Genomic DNA, 18,211 nt, shown 5'->3' on the forward strand with positions numbered 1-18,211 from the left:
AAATGCACAATACAAATTTTTATAGTATACAAATTAATGCTTTAATAAAAGCAGTTGACAATGTTAATTATTTCCTGCTCATGTTAACAGCCTGATGTTTCTCTTTACTCACAGAAAATGCCATCAAACTTTTGTCATGGCTGTCGATTCCCAGTCCTTTCTCAAAGTAAAATCATGACTTGAGAGTCAAGATATTGGAAAACAAAACGAATTACTAACTCCTCAAAACTTAATTAGCCTACTTAATTACAATATTTGTTGGGAAAAACAATAATTTGATATTTTTTGCAAATATATCCTTAAATGTTTATAAACTGATGAAAGCAGTTACGACCATCTGTCCCCTACTCCCTCATGTACGCCCTCTTCAGTGCAAGTGTGCAACATGAAATAAAGTGACACACCATTGAAGGCTTGCCTCAGATTCGTTTATCCTGTTTATGACTGCCGAAAGTAAATATCTTTGTCTTTAAGTATCCGACTACTGTCAGCGACTTATTTTGTGTATTGTTGTGTATCGGTGATCGAATGGCGCTCGGTGTTGTGAATGTTTTGTCCTGGCCTTGGACTAAAGTGTACACAGCATCCAGTGTGTGTTTACTGACAAGATGCATCTACAAAATGTATGAAGAGGCGAAAGATCCACTCATACAGACCGCTCTAGTGAACAAACTCTCTCGGAACTCACCCGATGGCAGGACAGGCGATGACAATGAAGAATTAAATTCTGTTTTGTGGTATCAGGACACGGATAGCTTCTGTTTATGGGTAAGTGGTCCAAATCCTAACAAGACATTATAGCCTATGGGTCAGTGAGTGACTGTTACACTTTTCCCCCCCCGGGTTCATATTAAAACATGCAATTCATGTAGGCTAAAACTGTCTACTACTATGAAGAATGTTTTCCATTTCTGAATTTAAAATAATTTTGTTTTTTATAATATAGGCCTATAATATAATGTATAAGTAAAAATGGCTGTGCAAACTGATTCGTTTGGCATAATATTTTATTATTAGGCTATTTCTTTAAAATTATTTTATATTCACAAATATCTTTCCCTTAATAGGCTATATTTTGAAAACGTTTTCGAATATAATGAAAATTGTGTGTATTCATGTATTTTTTTCAAGGTTAAACGGCATTTTTAGTGCTTTTTTTAACATGTTAATTTTTAACTCTTTCCCCGCCAGCGTTTATTTTTTCTTTTTTCTTTTTTTTTAATGAAGTTGCCAGCCACCGTCAATATCTGAACATGCAATAGGCCTATATCAAAAGAAAGAAAGACCCTCTGCTTTAAAAACCCCGTCAAAAAAAAAACAAAAAAAAAAAACACGTTTTATTCTAGCGTCATGCATTATTTTTTATCAACACATGAATATGGGTAAGTTTCATTACCAAAAAAAAAAAAAAAACAATCTGAGAAAAAAGCTGAGAAAATCACGCTTTTGTCTGGGTGGGATGATGATCTAAACATAGATGTAGTAAATCAAGTCCATCAACACCTCTAATGCTTGCACAAGTCCTGTAACTCATCCTGGGTCGACATTTAATTCAGCAACATTAGTCAGTTTTGATTTATGCTGTTTAATGTTGATGATCACGTAATTTGTTTCTGTTTTGATGATCAGGAGATTCAGTCAGAGATGGTGGTCTTATATTAGGGAGATGAGATGGTGCATCTCTTACCATTGGAGAAAGTGTAACAGCTAACTTGGGTCACGTCACGTGACGTGAGGCACCTCAGCCTGGCGTCAGTGCACGCAGTTAAAAAAAAATATGACAGTCACTTACAGTCTTTACATTAATCAGTTTCTTGTGGATTATTAGCGTGTTGGGCTTGTGAATAAATGTTCTATATTTGGTGTTATGTCGCTAGTAAACTACGACGTAACTCGCTGCTTAACTACCATAGTACGATGCATCGTTGAAGAAATCAACTAGTTAGGCCCTATCCCAATTCTATTTTATACCCCTTCGCCTAACCATTCGCCTACCCCTTACCCTTGCCCCTTGAAACAGAGTGGCAAGGCGTAGGGGTGAAAATATTCCTCTAAGAAATGGGACACCACTACTACACGTCATTATACTGTACGTCGTTGCTAGCGCCTACGTCACAGGAGATGCGCCAATGTTTATTACATACTTCCAAAATGCCGTCGTCAGCTAGCCTGACTACGTCAAACTTCGTACTTCCGCTCAATTTCATTTCGCTTCTGTACTCAGTCTGAGATAGCGACCGTTTTCCCCGTTTTCCTCCGGCCTGAAAACAGCCGGCCAATCAAAGAACAGAGGACGGGCTGAGAGCCATGACGTACAGTAGACGCTGATTATACCGTGGATGCGTAGATTTACTTCACATAATCTGCAAAAGTCGTTCACAGCCATGTTTACTCCGGTATTTTGCTCGATGGTTTTGTTTTCGCATCATACATGTGTTTACAGTGGAAGTTAGATGCGGCTGAGCATGCGCATAACACACGCCATAACCAAACGTTATGTGATTGGCTTACGGGTATCCAATGATTTTAAACTTCAGACAAGAGCCCCTCCGCGAGAAAGAAAACGCTTTTCAATTATGCCATGCCAGACTCTGTCTACGAAGCAAAGCGAAGTAGCAGAGTTTGGTATTACCAGGCTAGTCGTCAGCTGTAGTCATCTCAATTGCGTGAGTTACAGCTATTTTTTGCATTTTTCTTCTGAAGTTCACAGAAAACAACGGAGATGACGGAATTTTTGGACTTCAGGAAACGTTGCTCGTTGTCAGCGCGGAAACGAATGAGCCTCCGGGTTTCCTCAGGTCCTGTTTGATAAAGAACATACAAGACTGGTTGATCATGTTGCAAAAAGCACGAAACTGTGTAAGCACTGTTTGTTTATATCGTGTTCACATATAACCACAAGAAAACAATGCGTTCATAGCAGACGTACGGTAAAAGATAAGCCAATTCCCTGCCGCAATTACATTCACCAGTTATCAGACATGAAAATATGTTGCGGGACTATCGTTAACGAACTTCAGCGATTTTTTTTTTTGCAAACATTTCTTTGAAGAACATGACCGTAAATATGAACACAAGATTGAATGTGACATAAAGAAAATGATTATTGGCAGCCATGTTGCCTCTGTAGTCAGTACATTTCTCATAATCCTTCGTTTGAAGTGTGGTCCCGAAAAATCTTCGTTTGAAGGGCTATCTGGCCCTTCCCCCTACCCCTACCCCTCCAACCAAAAGAGAATCGAGACAACCCTACCCCTTCACGGGAACGCACAAAACGGAGGGGTAAGGCCAAGGGGTAGGCGCAAAGGGGTGAATTGGGATTGAGCCTTAGTCACGACTGTTTCCCGAAACCGTATTATTGCAAAGTGGTCGTTCAACCACTTTGGTTTATGACGTCACGCACGTGGTAGAGTAATAACTTCTTTTAATGAATCTGTTTGAGATCGAATTAACGCTAGATGTTTTGCTATAAATTACAGACATGGCATCTGAGGACTATTTCTTTATTTCCAGATTATCATAGGCTCGTTCTTACATTGTAGGCTGCACGTTCGCACATGCGCACTCTTCAAAAACGGTGCTTGAAATCTCTTGACAAACTAAAAGACGTAAATGACATTTGTATGTATTCTAAATAAAAGACTCAGGTTGTAGCCTACTGAATGTCAGCTTGCTTATTTTGCTCAAGATAAGGATTTATTAAGTCCACATGTCATGCAAACTAGAAACTATGCTTCTAATCACAGGTCGAGAGTTGTCGAGAGCTGTTGATCCAACTACACAACTTTGTGATGCTGTTTGTGAATGTTCGTTAGAAAGATGATTTCGGGAAACACAGACTCGTTGAACTATGCTGGTAACGATGGAACTTGCGAACATACTGTAGTTGGCTAACAATGCTTTTGGGAAACGCACCCCAGTATGACTGCATTGTTTGTGGAATGTGCTTTACTGTGGAAAAAAGCGCGAAAATGTCTATTAGCTGCAAAGTACTATAGTCACTGCAGAAAAAAAAAAAAAAAAACTACATTTAAGATTACACTAAAACCGTACTTGTAATTTAATGCATATTTAATTCATTAAAATTATATGTATTTTTTGTTTACTATCATTCATTATAAAATGTTATATCATCATCACTAGGCACACAGTAGTTGACACAACACTTCATGTTTTATTTTAATTAAACAACATACAATATAACACAATATTTATAATTAAATTAATCATTTTGTCTGTCTTTATTCATTAAAGTCCACAATATCCGCGTCATATGCGGCTACATGCAGTTATAATAGTCATTACAATTCAAGTCATAACTGGTAAAACCTGAAAGCCAAAGAAAACATCTGTATTTTTTACTTTCTTTAGACAATATACAATATCACTCAATATTACTATTAAATACTATGGTAATGCCATTAATGAGTCCTGCCTTTTGCAACATTACCTTCCCTGCCTTCCCTTATAAAATAACCTTTTTATCATAGTAAAATCTACATATCGTTCCCAACAAAATTATTATTTAGCGCAAAACATGTTGAAGATTAGCGTACAGGCTGTCGATTACTTAAATGATAAGCTGTTTCCTCACAAAAGCTGTTTATTCGGTGTAGTGAAGCCTCCTCTCCATTGACATCCATTCATAAAAAACAGCCTCTGCTCTCCTTTCCTGCGTACCAGCGTTAGCCGTTACGCTTTTTGGCTAAAGGTTGCAGGCTTGTCATCTAGTGGCTTTGATTCAGTTCTCTTTTAGAAGATGCGTCATAGTGCTCCCTAGCGTATAACAGTTAAAACACGGAAACGTCTCGGTTACGACTGTAACCTTAGTTCCCCGAGAAGGGAACGAGACGATGCGTCGATGACGCTTTGGGGAACGCCTCCTGCGTGATTGCGTCTGAAGCATCTATGTCAACTAGTCCCACAGGCGGGTGACGTCATGACCAGGAAAGGATAAAAGCACATCCGGTGCAACCGGCACTAGCTTCATCATCTCGTTCCCTTCTCGGGGAACTAAGGTTACAGTCGTAACCGAGACGTTCCCCTTCAAGGAACTCGTGATGCGTCGATGACGCTTTGGGAACAAGAATACCCAAATCGCCATAATTTCAAGAACCTGAGTGTCAGCCTGTACAGAACTAGTACATCAAGCATTAAGAACCTGAGACCCTGGAGTAGCGTGGAGTTCCTCCTTCCTCCAGGAGGAAGTCCGATGAACATAAGTGTCCAATCCTCGCACTGGACACAAAAAGTTAAACTTTTCCTGGTCCGAAGATGTAAATGGAGGAGGACAGAATGTCTGTAGCACAATAGGCCTCGGAATATTGGTCGGTACCTTAGGGACGTATCCCTGTTTAGGGAAGAGAAAAGCTTTGACCATCCCAGGTGCAAATTCAAGGCAGGTGGGAGAAACCAAGAGGGCCTGAAGGTCTCCGACTCTTTTAAGGGACGAAATAGCAATAAGAAATATGGTCTGAGAAACTTCTCTGAAACCGAATCTAGGGGTTCAAATGGAGCCCTAGAAAGGCCTTCTAATACTATTGCTAGGTCCCAGGCCGGCACCCTAGTGCGTGTTGCAGGTCTCAACCTCAATGTGCCACGAAGGAAACGAGTAATAAGTGGGTCTCGACCCAGAGATGTACCCCCCACCGGGGCGTGGAAAGCCGCAATGGCCGCCACATAAACCTTTAAGGTGGATGGACATAGACCTGATGAGAAGCGGTCTTGTCAAAACTCAAGTACTGACCCAACAGAACAGTGGACGGGGTCGCACTGCTGCTGGTGACACCAAGTAGAAAAGACATTCCATTTGAGTAAATAAAGCTTCCTTGTGGCTGGAGCTCTGGAGCTAAGAATGGTCTCCACAACCTCGGTTGAGAGACCGCTCTCTATGAGTTGTGCCCCCTCAGGGGCCACACCCACAACTTCCAAATCTCTGGCCGGGGGTGAAATATAGTGCCCTCGGCCTGAGACAGAGGGTCTCTCCTGATTGGGATCTCCAAGGGAAACCAAAATCGACTCGGCCAGCGTGGTGCTACTAGCAGTAGGCTTACTCCATCCTGGCGGACTCTCTCCAGAACTCCTGGGAGCAGAGCAACGGGGAAAAGCGTACAAATGTAGCCTCGGCCACGTCTGCACCATAGCGTCCAGCCCCAGGGGTGCTGGGTGTGTAAGGGAGAACCAAAGTGGACAGTGCGTCGTATGCTGAGACGCAAACAGATCCACCTCTGCCTGGCCGTAAAATTCCCAAATGATCTCCACCGCCTCGGGTTGGAGTCTCCATTCCCCTGGCCTCAGCCCCTGCCTCGACAGGGTGTCTGCTCCTATATTCTGAATCCCTGGTATATACACTGCCCTCAGAGAGCGTAATTTCCCCAGAGACCATAGGAGGATCTGGTGCACCAGTTTGTATAGTGGACGCGAACGCAGACCCCCCTGACGGTTGATGTAAGAGACCACCGATGTATTGTCTGTGCGGACAAGCACATGATGGCCCCTTAGGTCTGGGAGGAAGTGCCTCAACGCATTGAAGACAGCCATCATCTCCAGGCAATTTATATGCCAAGAGAGATGATGACTTTCCCACAGACCCTGAGCTGAGTGGCCTTCCATTACTGCTCCCCAGCCGGTAAGGGAAGCATCTGTCGATATCACAACTCGATGGCAAAGAGCTCCCAGTACCGGACCCTGGGACAGGAACCCGTGCTCCCTCCATATAGCCAAGGCGCGGAGACACTGCCGCATGATCTTGAATGTATGAAGTGGGTTTCCCCTCTGGGAGAACCCTCTGGTCCTGAGCCACCACTGCAAATGTCTCATGTACAGCAGGCCAAAGGGTATCACATTGGACGCCGCTGACATGAGGCCCAACAGTCTCTCGAACTGTCTCACAGTGCGTGACTGGCCTAGCTTTAGCTCTTTCGTGGCTGTGAGGATAGCGACTACACGAGCGGGCGATAGAGCGGCTCGCATCGTGACCGAATCCCAGACCACTCCAAGAAAAGGGGTCCTCTGTAGTGGAGATAGCACATTCGTCTTGGCATTGAGCCTCAACCCCAATTTCTGCATATGAGTGAGGATGACATCTCGATGCCGAACCGCCAACTGTTCTGATTTCGCTAAAATCAGCCAGTCGTCTATGTAATTCAGAATGCGTGCCCTGCAGCCTGAGTGGGGCCAGAGCTGCATCTATGCACTTCGTGAATGTGCGAGGTGATAGAGCTAGACCGAAAAGAAGCACCCGATACTGGTATTCTTTGCCCCCGAAAGACAACCTTAGGAACTTCCTGTGCTGAGGGAGGATGGAGACATGGAAGTAAGCGTCTTTCAGATCTATCCTGACAAACCAGTCCTCGGACCTGATTTGAGTCACGATCTGTTTGAGTGTCAGCATTTTGAACTTGAGTTTCTGAACTGTACGATTCAAACGACGAAGATCTAAGATGGGACGCAACCCTCATTTTTTGGAACAATGAAATAACAGCTGTAAAAACCCGATTCTCTGTCAGGTGGATACACCTGCTCTATCGCTTCCTTTGCTAATAGAGCCTCCACTTCTTGCTCCATTACCAGATCCTGCTCGGGCTGTACTAATGTGAGTAACACCCCGTTGTAGCGTGGTGGACGAGAACCAAATTGGATTCTGTAACCCTTCTCTACTAACTGTAGGACCCATAGAGATATATTCGGCAGATTCTTCCATTCTGTCAGAAATTCTACTAAGGGAACCAGCCTCTCGAGGCTGGCCTCTGGTGTAATTGGAACCCCCCTCAGAGGGTGCGAGCCTGACGCAGCGTCGAGGTGACACTGTGCCAGAGACCCGCTGGAGACCGCTGCGCCCCTAAACACCAAGGGTGGCGGGGTTGGCAGAATGACCTCGTGAGAGTACCGAGATGGAACGGGCACCGTGTATTGAGGTGTACACCATTCCATCACGATTGGGGCTGCCCTCACAGGTCCCACCTTGATGGCGTCAGGACCTCTTTTGAGCCGAAGCTTTCTTAGTGAGAAGAACGGTCCTCAGATCGACCTTCTGCTTCGATTGCTTCGGCTGAGACTGTTGGCCCGGTCCCCATGATTTCTGTGGGGGAGCGCGGGACGCGACACTCTCTTTTTGTTGTGCACGATATGAGGAGCATGCTGGCTGGGGCTCCTCACGCCCAGCAGCCCCAGGGGGTTTAGATAGGCGAGGGAGAAATTTTTTAAATGCCTCTGAATGTGGAAATGCCTTTTTAGTCTCCTGAAATCTTTCGACTACTTCATTCACTGCTTCACCGAACAGACCATCGAGAGATAATGGAACATCAAGAAGAAAAGATCTATCTTTGTCTTTGATCTCAGATAAATTTAACCAAAGATGTCTTTCAGTAGCTACCAGCGCTGCCATAGACCGCCCAATTGCTCTGGCGGTCTCTTTTGTAGCTCTGAGTGATAAATCAGTAGCGTGATGAAGTTCACGAATTTCGTCACTATTAACTCCCTCACTTTTATCTAAATCCCCCAGCAGGTCAGCCTGATATGCCTGAAGCAGCGCCATAGTGTGAAGGCACACTCCAGCCTGACCTGCTGCCGTATAAGCTTTACCCAATAACGTGGAAGTTGTTTTTAATGGTTTAGTGGGCAAAACTGGAGCTTTCATGGATGATGCTGAACCGGGCGACAGATAGCTTGTGAGCGTCTGTTCTGCCTAGGGCATTGATCCATAACCACACTCGTTCAAACCCTTTATATTTGAATAAACATGAACTTGAGGGCTGAACAAACGTGAAGAGTATGGTTTGTTCCACGATCTAGACAGCTCACTGTGTAGATCGGGAAAGAAAGGCAAGCTCCTTGATGGTGGTGAAATATTAGAAGGCAGGAAACGCTCGTCTAATTTACTTTTGGGATGAGCGCCCTGTTTCTCTGCTGGCCATGATATGTGTAACTTTTCAACAGCTCTAGATATAACATCCACCAACTCCTCATGTGCTGGGGAAAGAGATGGCGATTCCTCTTCCCCCCTGATTGTGTCACCTTCAATACTGAGCACATTGGGCTGCACTGCAGCATTGGGCATTGGGCTCTCTCCCCGGGGGAAAGAATCCGCAGGGTGGGCGACACTGGGGATTGAGCGATGGATCTCCCAGGTAAGGAAGGAGAAGGGGTCCTCGGACCCGTCTCCAACCCCGCTGAGAGATCCATTTGCGATCCCCAAGAATGCCTTCTCCATTCTGCCTCAGCAGAAGCGGGTCCAGCACCCCGAGGATCGCGAGCCTTGCCACTTTCAGTGTCGAAAAGTGACAGGCGGGGGCGGAGCGTGCGAAGCGGCAGCTTCTCGCAATGCTGGCAATCGGCCCCCTCGAAGGCTGATACCGCATGCTCCACTCCCAAACAAATCACACAAAGCTTGTGTGTATCCCCACCCGTTAAATAACGCGGGAAGGGAGGAATACAGGGTTTGTAAATTTGTTTTGCCATAATATAAACTTTGTACGACACACAACAGTAAATATGACAGACAGGTTTGACACAGATCGCTTGCTGAGGCAACAGAAGCTAGTGCCGGTTGCACCGGATGTGCTTTTATCCTTTCCTGGTCATGACGTCACCCGCCTGTGACGCTCACTCCCGCTATTGGACTAGTTGACATAGATGCTTCAGACGCAATCACGCAGGAGGCGTTCCCCAAAGCGTCATCGACGCATCGTGAGTTCCTCGAAGGGGAACCCGGAAAATTCGAGAAGGGTCTTTCTGCGTCCCTCCCGCAGTACTACAAACCACGCCTCTCCAAGTTACACCTACTACACCTAGTTGCGCCTCCCATGAAGAAACAAGCATGGATGTCATTGACTAAAACAATCTTTTGAAGTAAATTATCTTATGTTTTATGTATGAAATCCTTGTAAGGCTAACTTATTTTGGTTTTGAATCTTATGAAGTATGAAATAACAGCTTAGTAAAACATAAAATAAATTATATAGTCAGATTAATATACTCATGGTAATTATAGCTAAAAACCTACCCCCAACCCAAAACCTTACCCTAAACCTACCCTTACATAAAATTAAAATTTACTGTTGAGTTTCATACTTAAAAACTGAGGAAAACAAACATGACGACTTAAGGCGTCTGGTGATAAGTTATACAATCTGAATGCCTTATCATTAGGTGGCGATAGTGAAGCTTTAAACTGAAGAAAGTGAAGCAGAGGAAGCGCAGTACTAGTGACGCAATCAGCGAATCCAGAGGGAGGGGTTCTGATGACATTGCGAATGGCTGTTTTATTACGTTCATTACATTATTCGTAACTTGAGGTAGGGGGTGTGATTTTAATGTGCGTGGTTTCTAGTACTACAGGACGCAGTCGGACACACTTGGAGAATTCCGTGTGTTTGGCGGGGTAGTGTTTGCCTAATTTCCCCCCAAACCAGTTCAGCAGAAATCCCACCCTGCAGCCAATTCTAAAGATTTCATTGGTGACTGTACTGATTGCCTACACCAAACACTCATACCTAAACTCAAAAAAATCACGCAAAGCGTTTTCTCACAAATAACGGAAATTTCCGTGTTTGGCGGTGAAAGAGTTAAATGGTTACACCACTTGACATTTTTAGCATGATTAATTGCTATTGCTGAAAATTTTCTTTTTTTGATGTATGAAACCAGCATGAATACAAAATCTATATTTCTAAGAATTTGCCACTTTAAACTTGATTTTTCTAAATTATTATTATTATTATTATTATGTTCATTCAAACAATTAACATGGTCATGCCCATTCTTCAGACCTGATGTTTTAATATTTTATGTAGACTACTGTATTAGGTTTTAGGGTTTTGGGAATTAGTGTCATTAGAGGAGATGTACAATAGTGCAACTCGTAGGTCTGTCCCTGTATCTTGACCAAAAGATACACGGACTCTAGTAGTATCCTATATTACATTATTCATTTCCTCAGGTCCTTGTGAACACACTGTGCTGTTTTCTCCTGCTGATGGCAAAATGTATCCAGTTTATTGTGTTCGGTGATCTCAGAATGAATGAAAAACAGGTAATTCACGTGGCACGTGTCCAGCCAGAGATTATGCATAACAGTGAAATACAAATAACTATGTTTGTTTAATTAGTTGTTTCTCCATATCCATACATTGTACTGTATGACTAATGAACCCTTCTGCTTGTTCTGTTACATTTTTGTGTCCTTGACATTCCTGCTATAAGAACCTCAAGGGCAAAATCTGGAACTTTCTACTCTACAAGTTCATCTTCCTCTTTGGTGTGCTGAATGTGCAGACAGAGAGGGAGCTGGCCATGTGGTGTCTTTGGTGCGCTGCACTTCTCTTTCTCCAGCTCTTGGCCCAGCTCTGCAAAGTTCGTTTTGAGTATGTAAGTAAATATATTTTCAGTTGATATCCAGAAACCCGATACTCAGAGAGAGAAATCCAGTGCCTGGAAACTGTGGAAAACAAAGATGACCGACCATGTGATGACCCAAGTCCATATCAATTTCAGGTTGAACATTATAAATAGCATTAGAGTCCTTGAATCCTAGTTTGTTTACTAAGATAATTTTTAGTTTAGTCTTAGCATTAGAGAAGATTATGCTTTTAAATCAGTATCAATCCCCCATGTAAGTGCTCTCACCAAGTAACACAAGATTCTGTTGAGCATCTATATTATTTTGTCATAACTATCTCCATGCTATGTATTCAATGTAACTTTGTATTCAATGTGACTTGAGAATGATATTGTGTGTTTTGTATTTCATAGCTCTCTTCATCCTCCATCACGACTCTGGGCAGCCATATGCGCGTGTTGTCAGTGTTGATGTGTTTGTTTGTGTTCTCTGGGGGGCTCACTGTCATATGTGGCCTGGTGGGGTTTTCACATGAAATGCACACTCTCTCCTTTATGGCAGTTGAAGTAAGGTTCTATTTGTGTGCATGTGAACCTGTTTGTATGTGTATCTGAGTCTGTGTGCATGTGGAAGCCAGTACTGTATACATTTGTTTTTAAGTGTACAGATTCTTAAAAATCATTGTTTTTCTACAGTGCCTTATGGTAACTATATATATGAGCCATGCAATTCTACGGTAAGTATTTGTAAAAGTGAGCTTCACCATCCACATTCAAACAAACAAACATGTATCAGCATGAACTAATTACTAGGGCTGTCAAAAGATTAATCGCGATTAATCGCATCCAAAATAAAAGTTTGTGTTTACATAATATATGTGTGTGTACTGTGTATAATTATTTTGTATATATCAATACACACACATGCTTGTATATATTTAAGAAAAATGTGTAATTTATATATAAAAAAATATATATTTATATATAATATAAATTATATATAAATATATACAGTATATGTATGCAAATATTTCTTAAATATATACATGCATGTGTGTGTATTTATATATACAAAATAATTATACACAGTACACACACATATATTATGTAAACACAAACTTTTATTTTGGATGCGATTAATCGCGATTAATCTTTTGACTGCCCTACTAATTACACCACAGGAAGTCCTGCTAAAAGCTATCAGGTCCATGGGGCTATATATATTAGTAATATAATATATATATATATATATTAGTGCTGTCAAAATTAAAATATACGCACACAATAATTTTTTTCAGTTTAACGCTTTAAAAATATTTAATGCAATTAACGCAGTATTATTTTTTTTTCGTCGTCCTTTGGCTAGCATTACAATATATGATTACGCTCTTATTCAAGAAAATGCTTTTAAACCATTCACACGCGATAAGACAAAAAAGAGAAGGCAGTGCGTTACTACTGCCGCACGTGTCTGTGAATCTCCTGTCTGTGTGACACACACACCCGTGCGCACAGAAAGCTGCTACAGGCAGCGCTTGCATGGACAAAATCACACGAAATTATGCCAAAAATACCGCTTTGTTGAGTATCCTCACAAGCACAGTTAAATAAAGTCTTAAATGAACACAAAGAGTTATGAGAGAATAGTATGTGTGTCAGATCGACGTGTGCGTCAGGTCTTAAAGTGACAGCAGCCTATGAAACCTGCTGCTGTGAAGTTGGTTATTAATGTTAATCAAAGAACAAATGACAGAAAAAATCACTCACTGCTCTTGACTGAAGGATTAATTTATATTTAATTTATAATGTATGCAGTGAAGACTGTGATGCTTGATAACTTTATTGAATTTCTGTATATATCCTTACCTGTTAGACTTACCTACAATTTTTAAAGCACTGTTTACATGGGTCAGAAACAATGAAAACAACAACTTTTTGTGCATTTTGACAGGGCAAGTAAAAATCGGAACTTTTCTGACTGGGCCAATAGAAAAAATTGAGCCCTGATATATTAAAGGGCAGGCAAATGTGGCATTTATTATAATGGGTTTATGTGAAGATTGTTTTAAGTTCACTTAAATTAAAAGTTGTTATATTGTTTAAGGCCTAATACATGTTACAAAATGATAGCTTTCAATTATACTGTAATGCTGAATGCCTATAATTAATGGCTAAAATTGAGAAAAAAAGTCAATTTCATCGAGACATCAGTAGCAGTATTGGTATTGGTGATACCTTCTTTCATAAAAACAAATATTAAAACAAATATTTAAAATATAGACTACTGTCTTTATGATGTTTCTACGTTAAGTTGGAGATTAAATGTGAAATTATTACTATATCAAAATATATTAATTCTTTAATATTAGGTTTATTAATCGTGATTAATCGAGATTAATTACAGAAAAAATGTGCGATTAATTACAGAAAAAAATGTGATTAAAGGTGTTTGAAAAACACTTTTGAAAACTGTGTCAGACAGAGTTCCAAAACACACTTGTAACCAATCAGCAGTATGGCAACATTCTGACCTCAGCCTCTACCTCTACCTCCTCATGTGCCGGGTGCTGAGCGTCGTCTTCCACGTGAAACGGAGCTGAACCATTGATGCGTTAAAACACACATTACTACCAAAACACATTCGACATGGATTACCATAGTAACACATTGTTTTATTGATGACATCATACCCTCTGCCGGCAGGTACAGCAGATTCCGCCATAGGCGTTGCCTGGGTTACGGTCGTGTACATAAGTGTGGGGCGGAGCTATCAAAATAGGGGTGAGATCTTTTTGGGGTAGTTTGTTTTGGATATTTCAAATATCAGCATTGGCCAAAAGTGTTTTTCAAAAACTACTGATCCCACCTTTAATTGGTTTATTACAGTCATCTGTCACTTTATTAGGTACACCTATTGAACTGCTTGTGAACGCAATTATCTAATCATTCAATCACAATCAATGAATTTAGGCATGTAGACATGGTCAAGATGATCTGCTGAAGTTCAAACTGAGCATCAAAATGGGGAAGAAATGTGATTTAAGTGACTTTGAGCTTGGCATGTTTGTTGGTGCCATACGGGCTGTTCTGAGTATTTAAGAAACCACTGATCTACTGGAATTTTCATGCACAACCATCTCTAGGGTTTACAGAGAATGGTCCGAAAATTTCCAGTGAGCTGCAGTTCTGTAGGCGACTATGCCTTGTTGATGCCAGTGGTCAGAGGAGAATGGCCAGACTGGTTCACGCTGAGAAAGGCAACAGTTACTTGAATAGCCACTTGTTAAAACCAAGGTCTGCTGAAGAGCATCTCTGAACGCACAACACGTCAAACATTGAAGCAAATGGGCTACAGCAGCAGAAGACACAATGTGGCACTCCTGTTAGCTAAGAACAGGAAACAGCCTACAATTCACACAGGCTCACCAAAATTGGGCAATAGAAGATTGGAAAAACGTTGCCTCGTCTGATGAGTCTCAATTTCTGCTGCAACATTCAGATAGGGTCAGAATTTGGAGTAAACAACATGAAAGCATGGGTCCATTATGTCTTGTATCAACGGTTCAGGCTGGTGGTGGTAGTGTAATGGTGTGGAGGGTATTTTCTTGGCACACTTTAGGCTCCTTAGTACCAATTGAGCAGAATTTAAACACCACAGTCTTCCTTAGTATTGCTGCTGACCATGTCCATCCCTTTTTGACCACAATGACATATTCTGATGGCTATTTTCAGCAGGATAACATGCCATGTCACAAAGCTCAATTCATCTCAAACTGGCTTAGTGAACATGACAATGAGTTCACTATACTCACATGGCCTCCACAGTCACCAGATCTCAATCCAATACAGCACGTTTTGGATGTGGTGGAACAAGAACAGGATATTCGCATCATGGATGTGCAGCCAACAAATCTACAGCATCTACGTAATGCTATCATGTCAATATGGACCAAAATCTCTGAGGAATGTTTTCACTACCTTGTTGAATCTATGGCACAAAGAAGTTCAGAAGGCAAAAAAAAAACAAAAAAAACAAATGGTATTCAGAAGGCAAAAGTTAGTCCAACCGGTACTAGCAAGGTGTACCTAATAAAGTGGCCAGTGCTTGTATTATATATTACACACATACACATCTGTGAACTTCATTTACATGGTGGTCGGGAAAAGCATGAACCTTCTTCAGAACTTTTCCTATTGCGATCAACTGTCAGGTTTTTATATAATGATGGTGGGAAAATTATGACTTTTTTTGGGGGTGCACTATTCTTCTGAAAATAAAAATGCTGTTTAAATTAAAGGAATGTTAAACTTGTATGATTGTTTGGCTTATTAGTCACATTAGGATAAAGAATAGGTGAAAAAAAAAAAGTATTTGGTTTATCAGACCTCAAGTAAAGTACAAATTCCCCAAAATAATACTTAAGTATAATAGTGGAGAATTACTCGAGTACTTTACACCTCTGGTAGACGTGATTTTGAATTCTCTTGTCATATGCATTTATAGGAGATAAATCATTATATGTCCTAGGCTGTGTGCCTGCTAATTGAAATCTAATTTTGTTCAGGTACACAATTCACCTGTATGACCTGATCTGTGAAGATTCCTGGGAAGATAAAGAGGTCTGTATTTATTACACAGACTTTGTCATGGAGATGGGTATTCTTTTCCTAGATATGATGCATCATATCCACATGCTGGTGAGACAATCATCTTTTTTTCACTTTTATGTTAAAAACAATTAATTTAACGAACCATTTAAACAGTTTTTTTTTATTATATTAAATAATAGAATCATTTGCATATTTTCTTGTCTTTTGCCTTTTCCAGCTCTATGGGAATATTTGGTTCTCTGTGGCTGATTTGATTATATTGACAGACTTACGGTTCTTGTCTCAGGAAATGCAACACAAGTTGCTTCAACACAAAAACTACCTGCATATTTATGATGTTATGGACATGAGGTAGGTGTTATGGGACCTTTAAGCCTTGCAGCATAGTTAGTTAAATGTCTATAGTGGTGAACTATAGTAGTGAAAAAAAGGATTTCTGTGTTCCCATTTGCTCCAACAGCAAGATAATTTTTATAGCATTTTCAGAACTTTCCAAAAGATGAAAAAAGTATTTTATTTTATCTTTTACTTTTTTTTTTTTTTTTTTGTAATTTGTCACAGTCTGTGAAAAGGTTTGAATAATAGTTAATATTTCTACTAGTTTTTCAAACTCTGTTTTTCCCTATAATGTATTAATATGCTGCATGCTGGTTTAATTTATGTACATACAGTACGTAAGGTAACAGCTGTTGTATGTGCACTCTGTTTTGGTAATTTGCTGTAATGAAGTGAGAAAAGACAGTCCTCCTAAATCATAATATCTCTTGGAAGGTTTTCTATGGCTACAATGGAAGAGCTGGCATCTCATGATGACAGATGTGCTGTTTGCTGGGAAAAGATGTACACAGCATACAAACTGCCCTGCGGGCACCTTTTCCACAAGTATGAAAATTACCACAATTCAGATAGAGAATGGTTTATTATTCATCGACCCTGGGTACTGAATGTGAATGTAATCTCCCATGCAGCACTAAGTTGAATGGGCGACTATAAAGTATTGAGTATTTGGAAATAAATAGACAATTGCTAGGAAACCTTTTTACATGGTCTCTAAGATACTGGTGTCTGTGTGTGTTCTCAGGTCGTGCTTGCGTTCCTGGCTAGAGCAGGATATGTCATGTCCCACATGTAGGATGTCTGTAAATATGAGTGGCAGTGATACCAGAAATGAACAGGAGGGGGCATCATTGTCAGTCAGTTTGGGCCCAGCTGCTGTGGCAAATCCAAACAGAGCTCCAATCAATTACCAAAGTCACTTCTTCCATTTTGATGGTACAGCTAATAATTGTTTTACACATTGAAAAAAATATACACTTCTCAAAGTAATTGCTCATATTGCCCTATCTGAAGACTCAAAAGTCAACCCTCCAAAATGCATTAAGTCAACTTTAAACTCCTAACTGCTGACTCAATGGGTTGTTAATGTAAACAGTATAGGCACATTTGCTTTTTATTATGCTTTTTAACAGAGTTTGATCATTGCTTCAAAGAATCTTAGACTTTTCCTCTGCAGTCACTCTTAAATAATATTTTAGGATTGTTTTGGGTATTTATTGAAATATCCCTTTTTCTTCTTACAGGTTCCCAAATTGGTAATTGGCTGCCTGGCATTTCAGTTGAATTTGTGCACTCTCCTAATATGATTGTTCTATTGCAGACAGACTCACAGGTGTGAGAATCTACATTGTCCTTGTAAGTTGTTTTCTGTTTAAATAGTTGCATTTTTATCCCATAACCGTTGTTCATTTACTGCTTTGCAGGCACACCAGGAGGAATCAATGTTTCCTCAGGTAGACCTACCTGAGTGACCATTTATAGAGGTTTTGAAACCAAGAAATTAAGAAGAATGTGCCACTGACTGCATTTCTCTGTGCCTCTCTTGACAGATGTAAAAAGAATGAAACATTGAGTTGATTGATGACACCTATATTAGGCATTAGGCAAGTTTTTTTTGTATAGCACATTTCATACACAATAGTAATTCAGAGTGCTTTACATAAAAATGATTTTAAAAGATAATCATAAAATAATCACAACAAATGTGTAAGAAATAAAAGCAAAGAATAAAAAAAATATTAAAAATGTATATATTAGAAGGAAGTCGGTGTAACTGTGGAAATGTGCATATAGATATAGAAATAAGTGTGTTTGTTCAACACTAATGGGCATATTCTGCCTATCCCTTCAAATTTCTTGATGATACTGTCAAAAACAAGTGCAAGGTTAACAGTTCCATGTGCTAAGAAGAGGATGCTACTCTGAA

General features: G+C 40.6%; 1 protein-coding gene across 2 annotated transcripts; it reads left to right on the forward strand.

The window, feature by feature from the left end:
- Positions 1–388: 388 nt before the first annotated feature.
- amfrb (autocrine motility factor receptor b) lies at positions 389–18,034 on the forward strand. Of its 2 annotated transcripts, XM_079866478.1 has the most exons (12): positions 389–768; positions 10,940–11,032; positions 11,203–11,367; positions 11,752–11,904; positions 12,034–12,074; positions 15,903–16,035; positions 16,166–16,299; positions 16,720–16,830; positions 17,030–17,220; positions 17,529–17,617; positions 17,709–17,738; positions 17,835–18,034. In XM_079866478.1, exons 1-12 carry the CDS (start codon positions 529–531, stop codon positions 17,838–17,840), a joined length of 1,386 nt encoding a protein of 461 aa, XP_079722604.1. In that variant the 5' UTR covers positions 389–528; the 3' UTR covers positions 17,841–18,034. The 2 variants fall into 2 exon arrangements, with proteins under 2 accessions (XP_079722604.1, XP_079722603.1); XM_079866477.1 differs by having other exon boundaries at positions 17,709–17,902.
- The last annotated feature ends 177 nt before the right edge of the window (positions 18,035–18,211 follow it).

This window comes from Squalius cephalus (genome assembly GCF_949319135.1).
Source record: "Squalius cephalus genome assembly, chromosome: 3".
Classification (NCBI taxonomy): Eukaryota; Metazoa; Chordata; class Actinopteri; order Cypriniformes; family Leuciscidae; genus Squalius; species Squalius cephalus.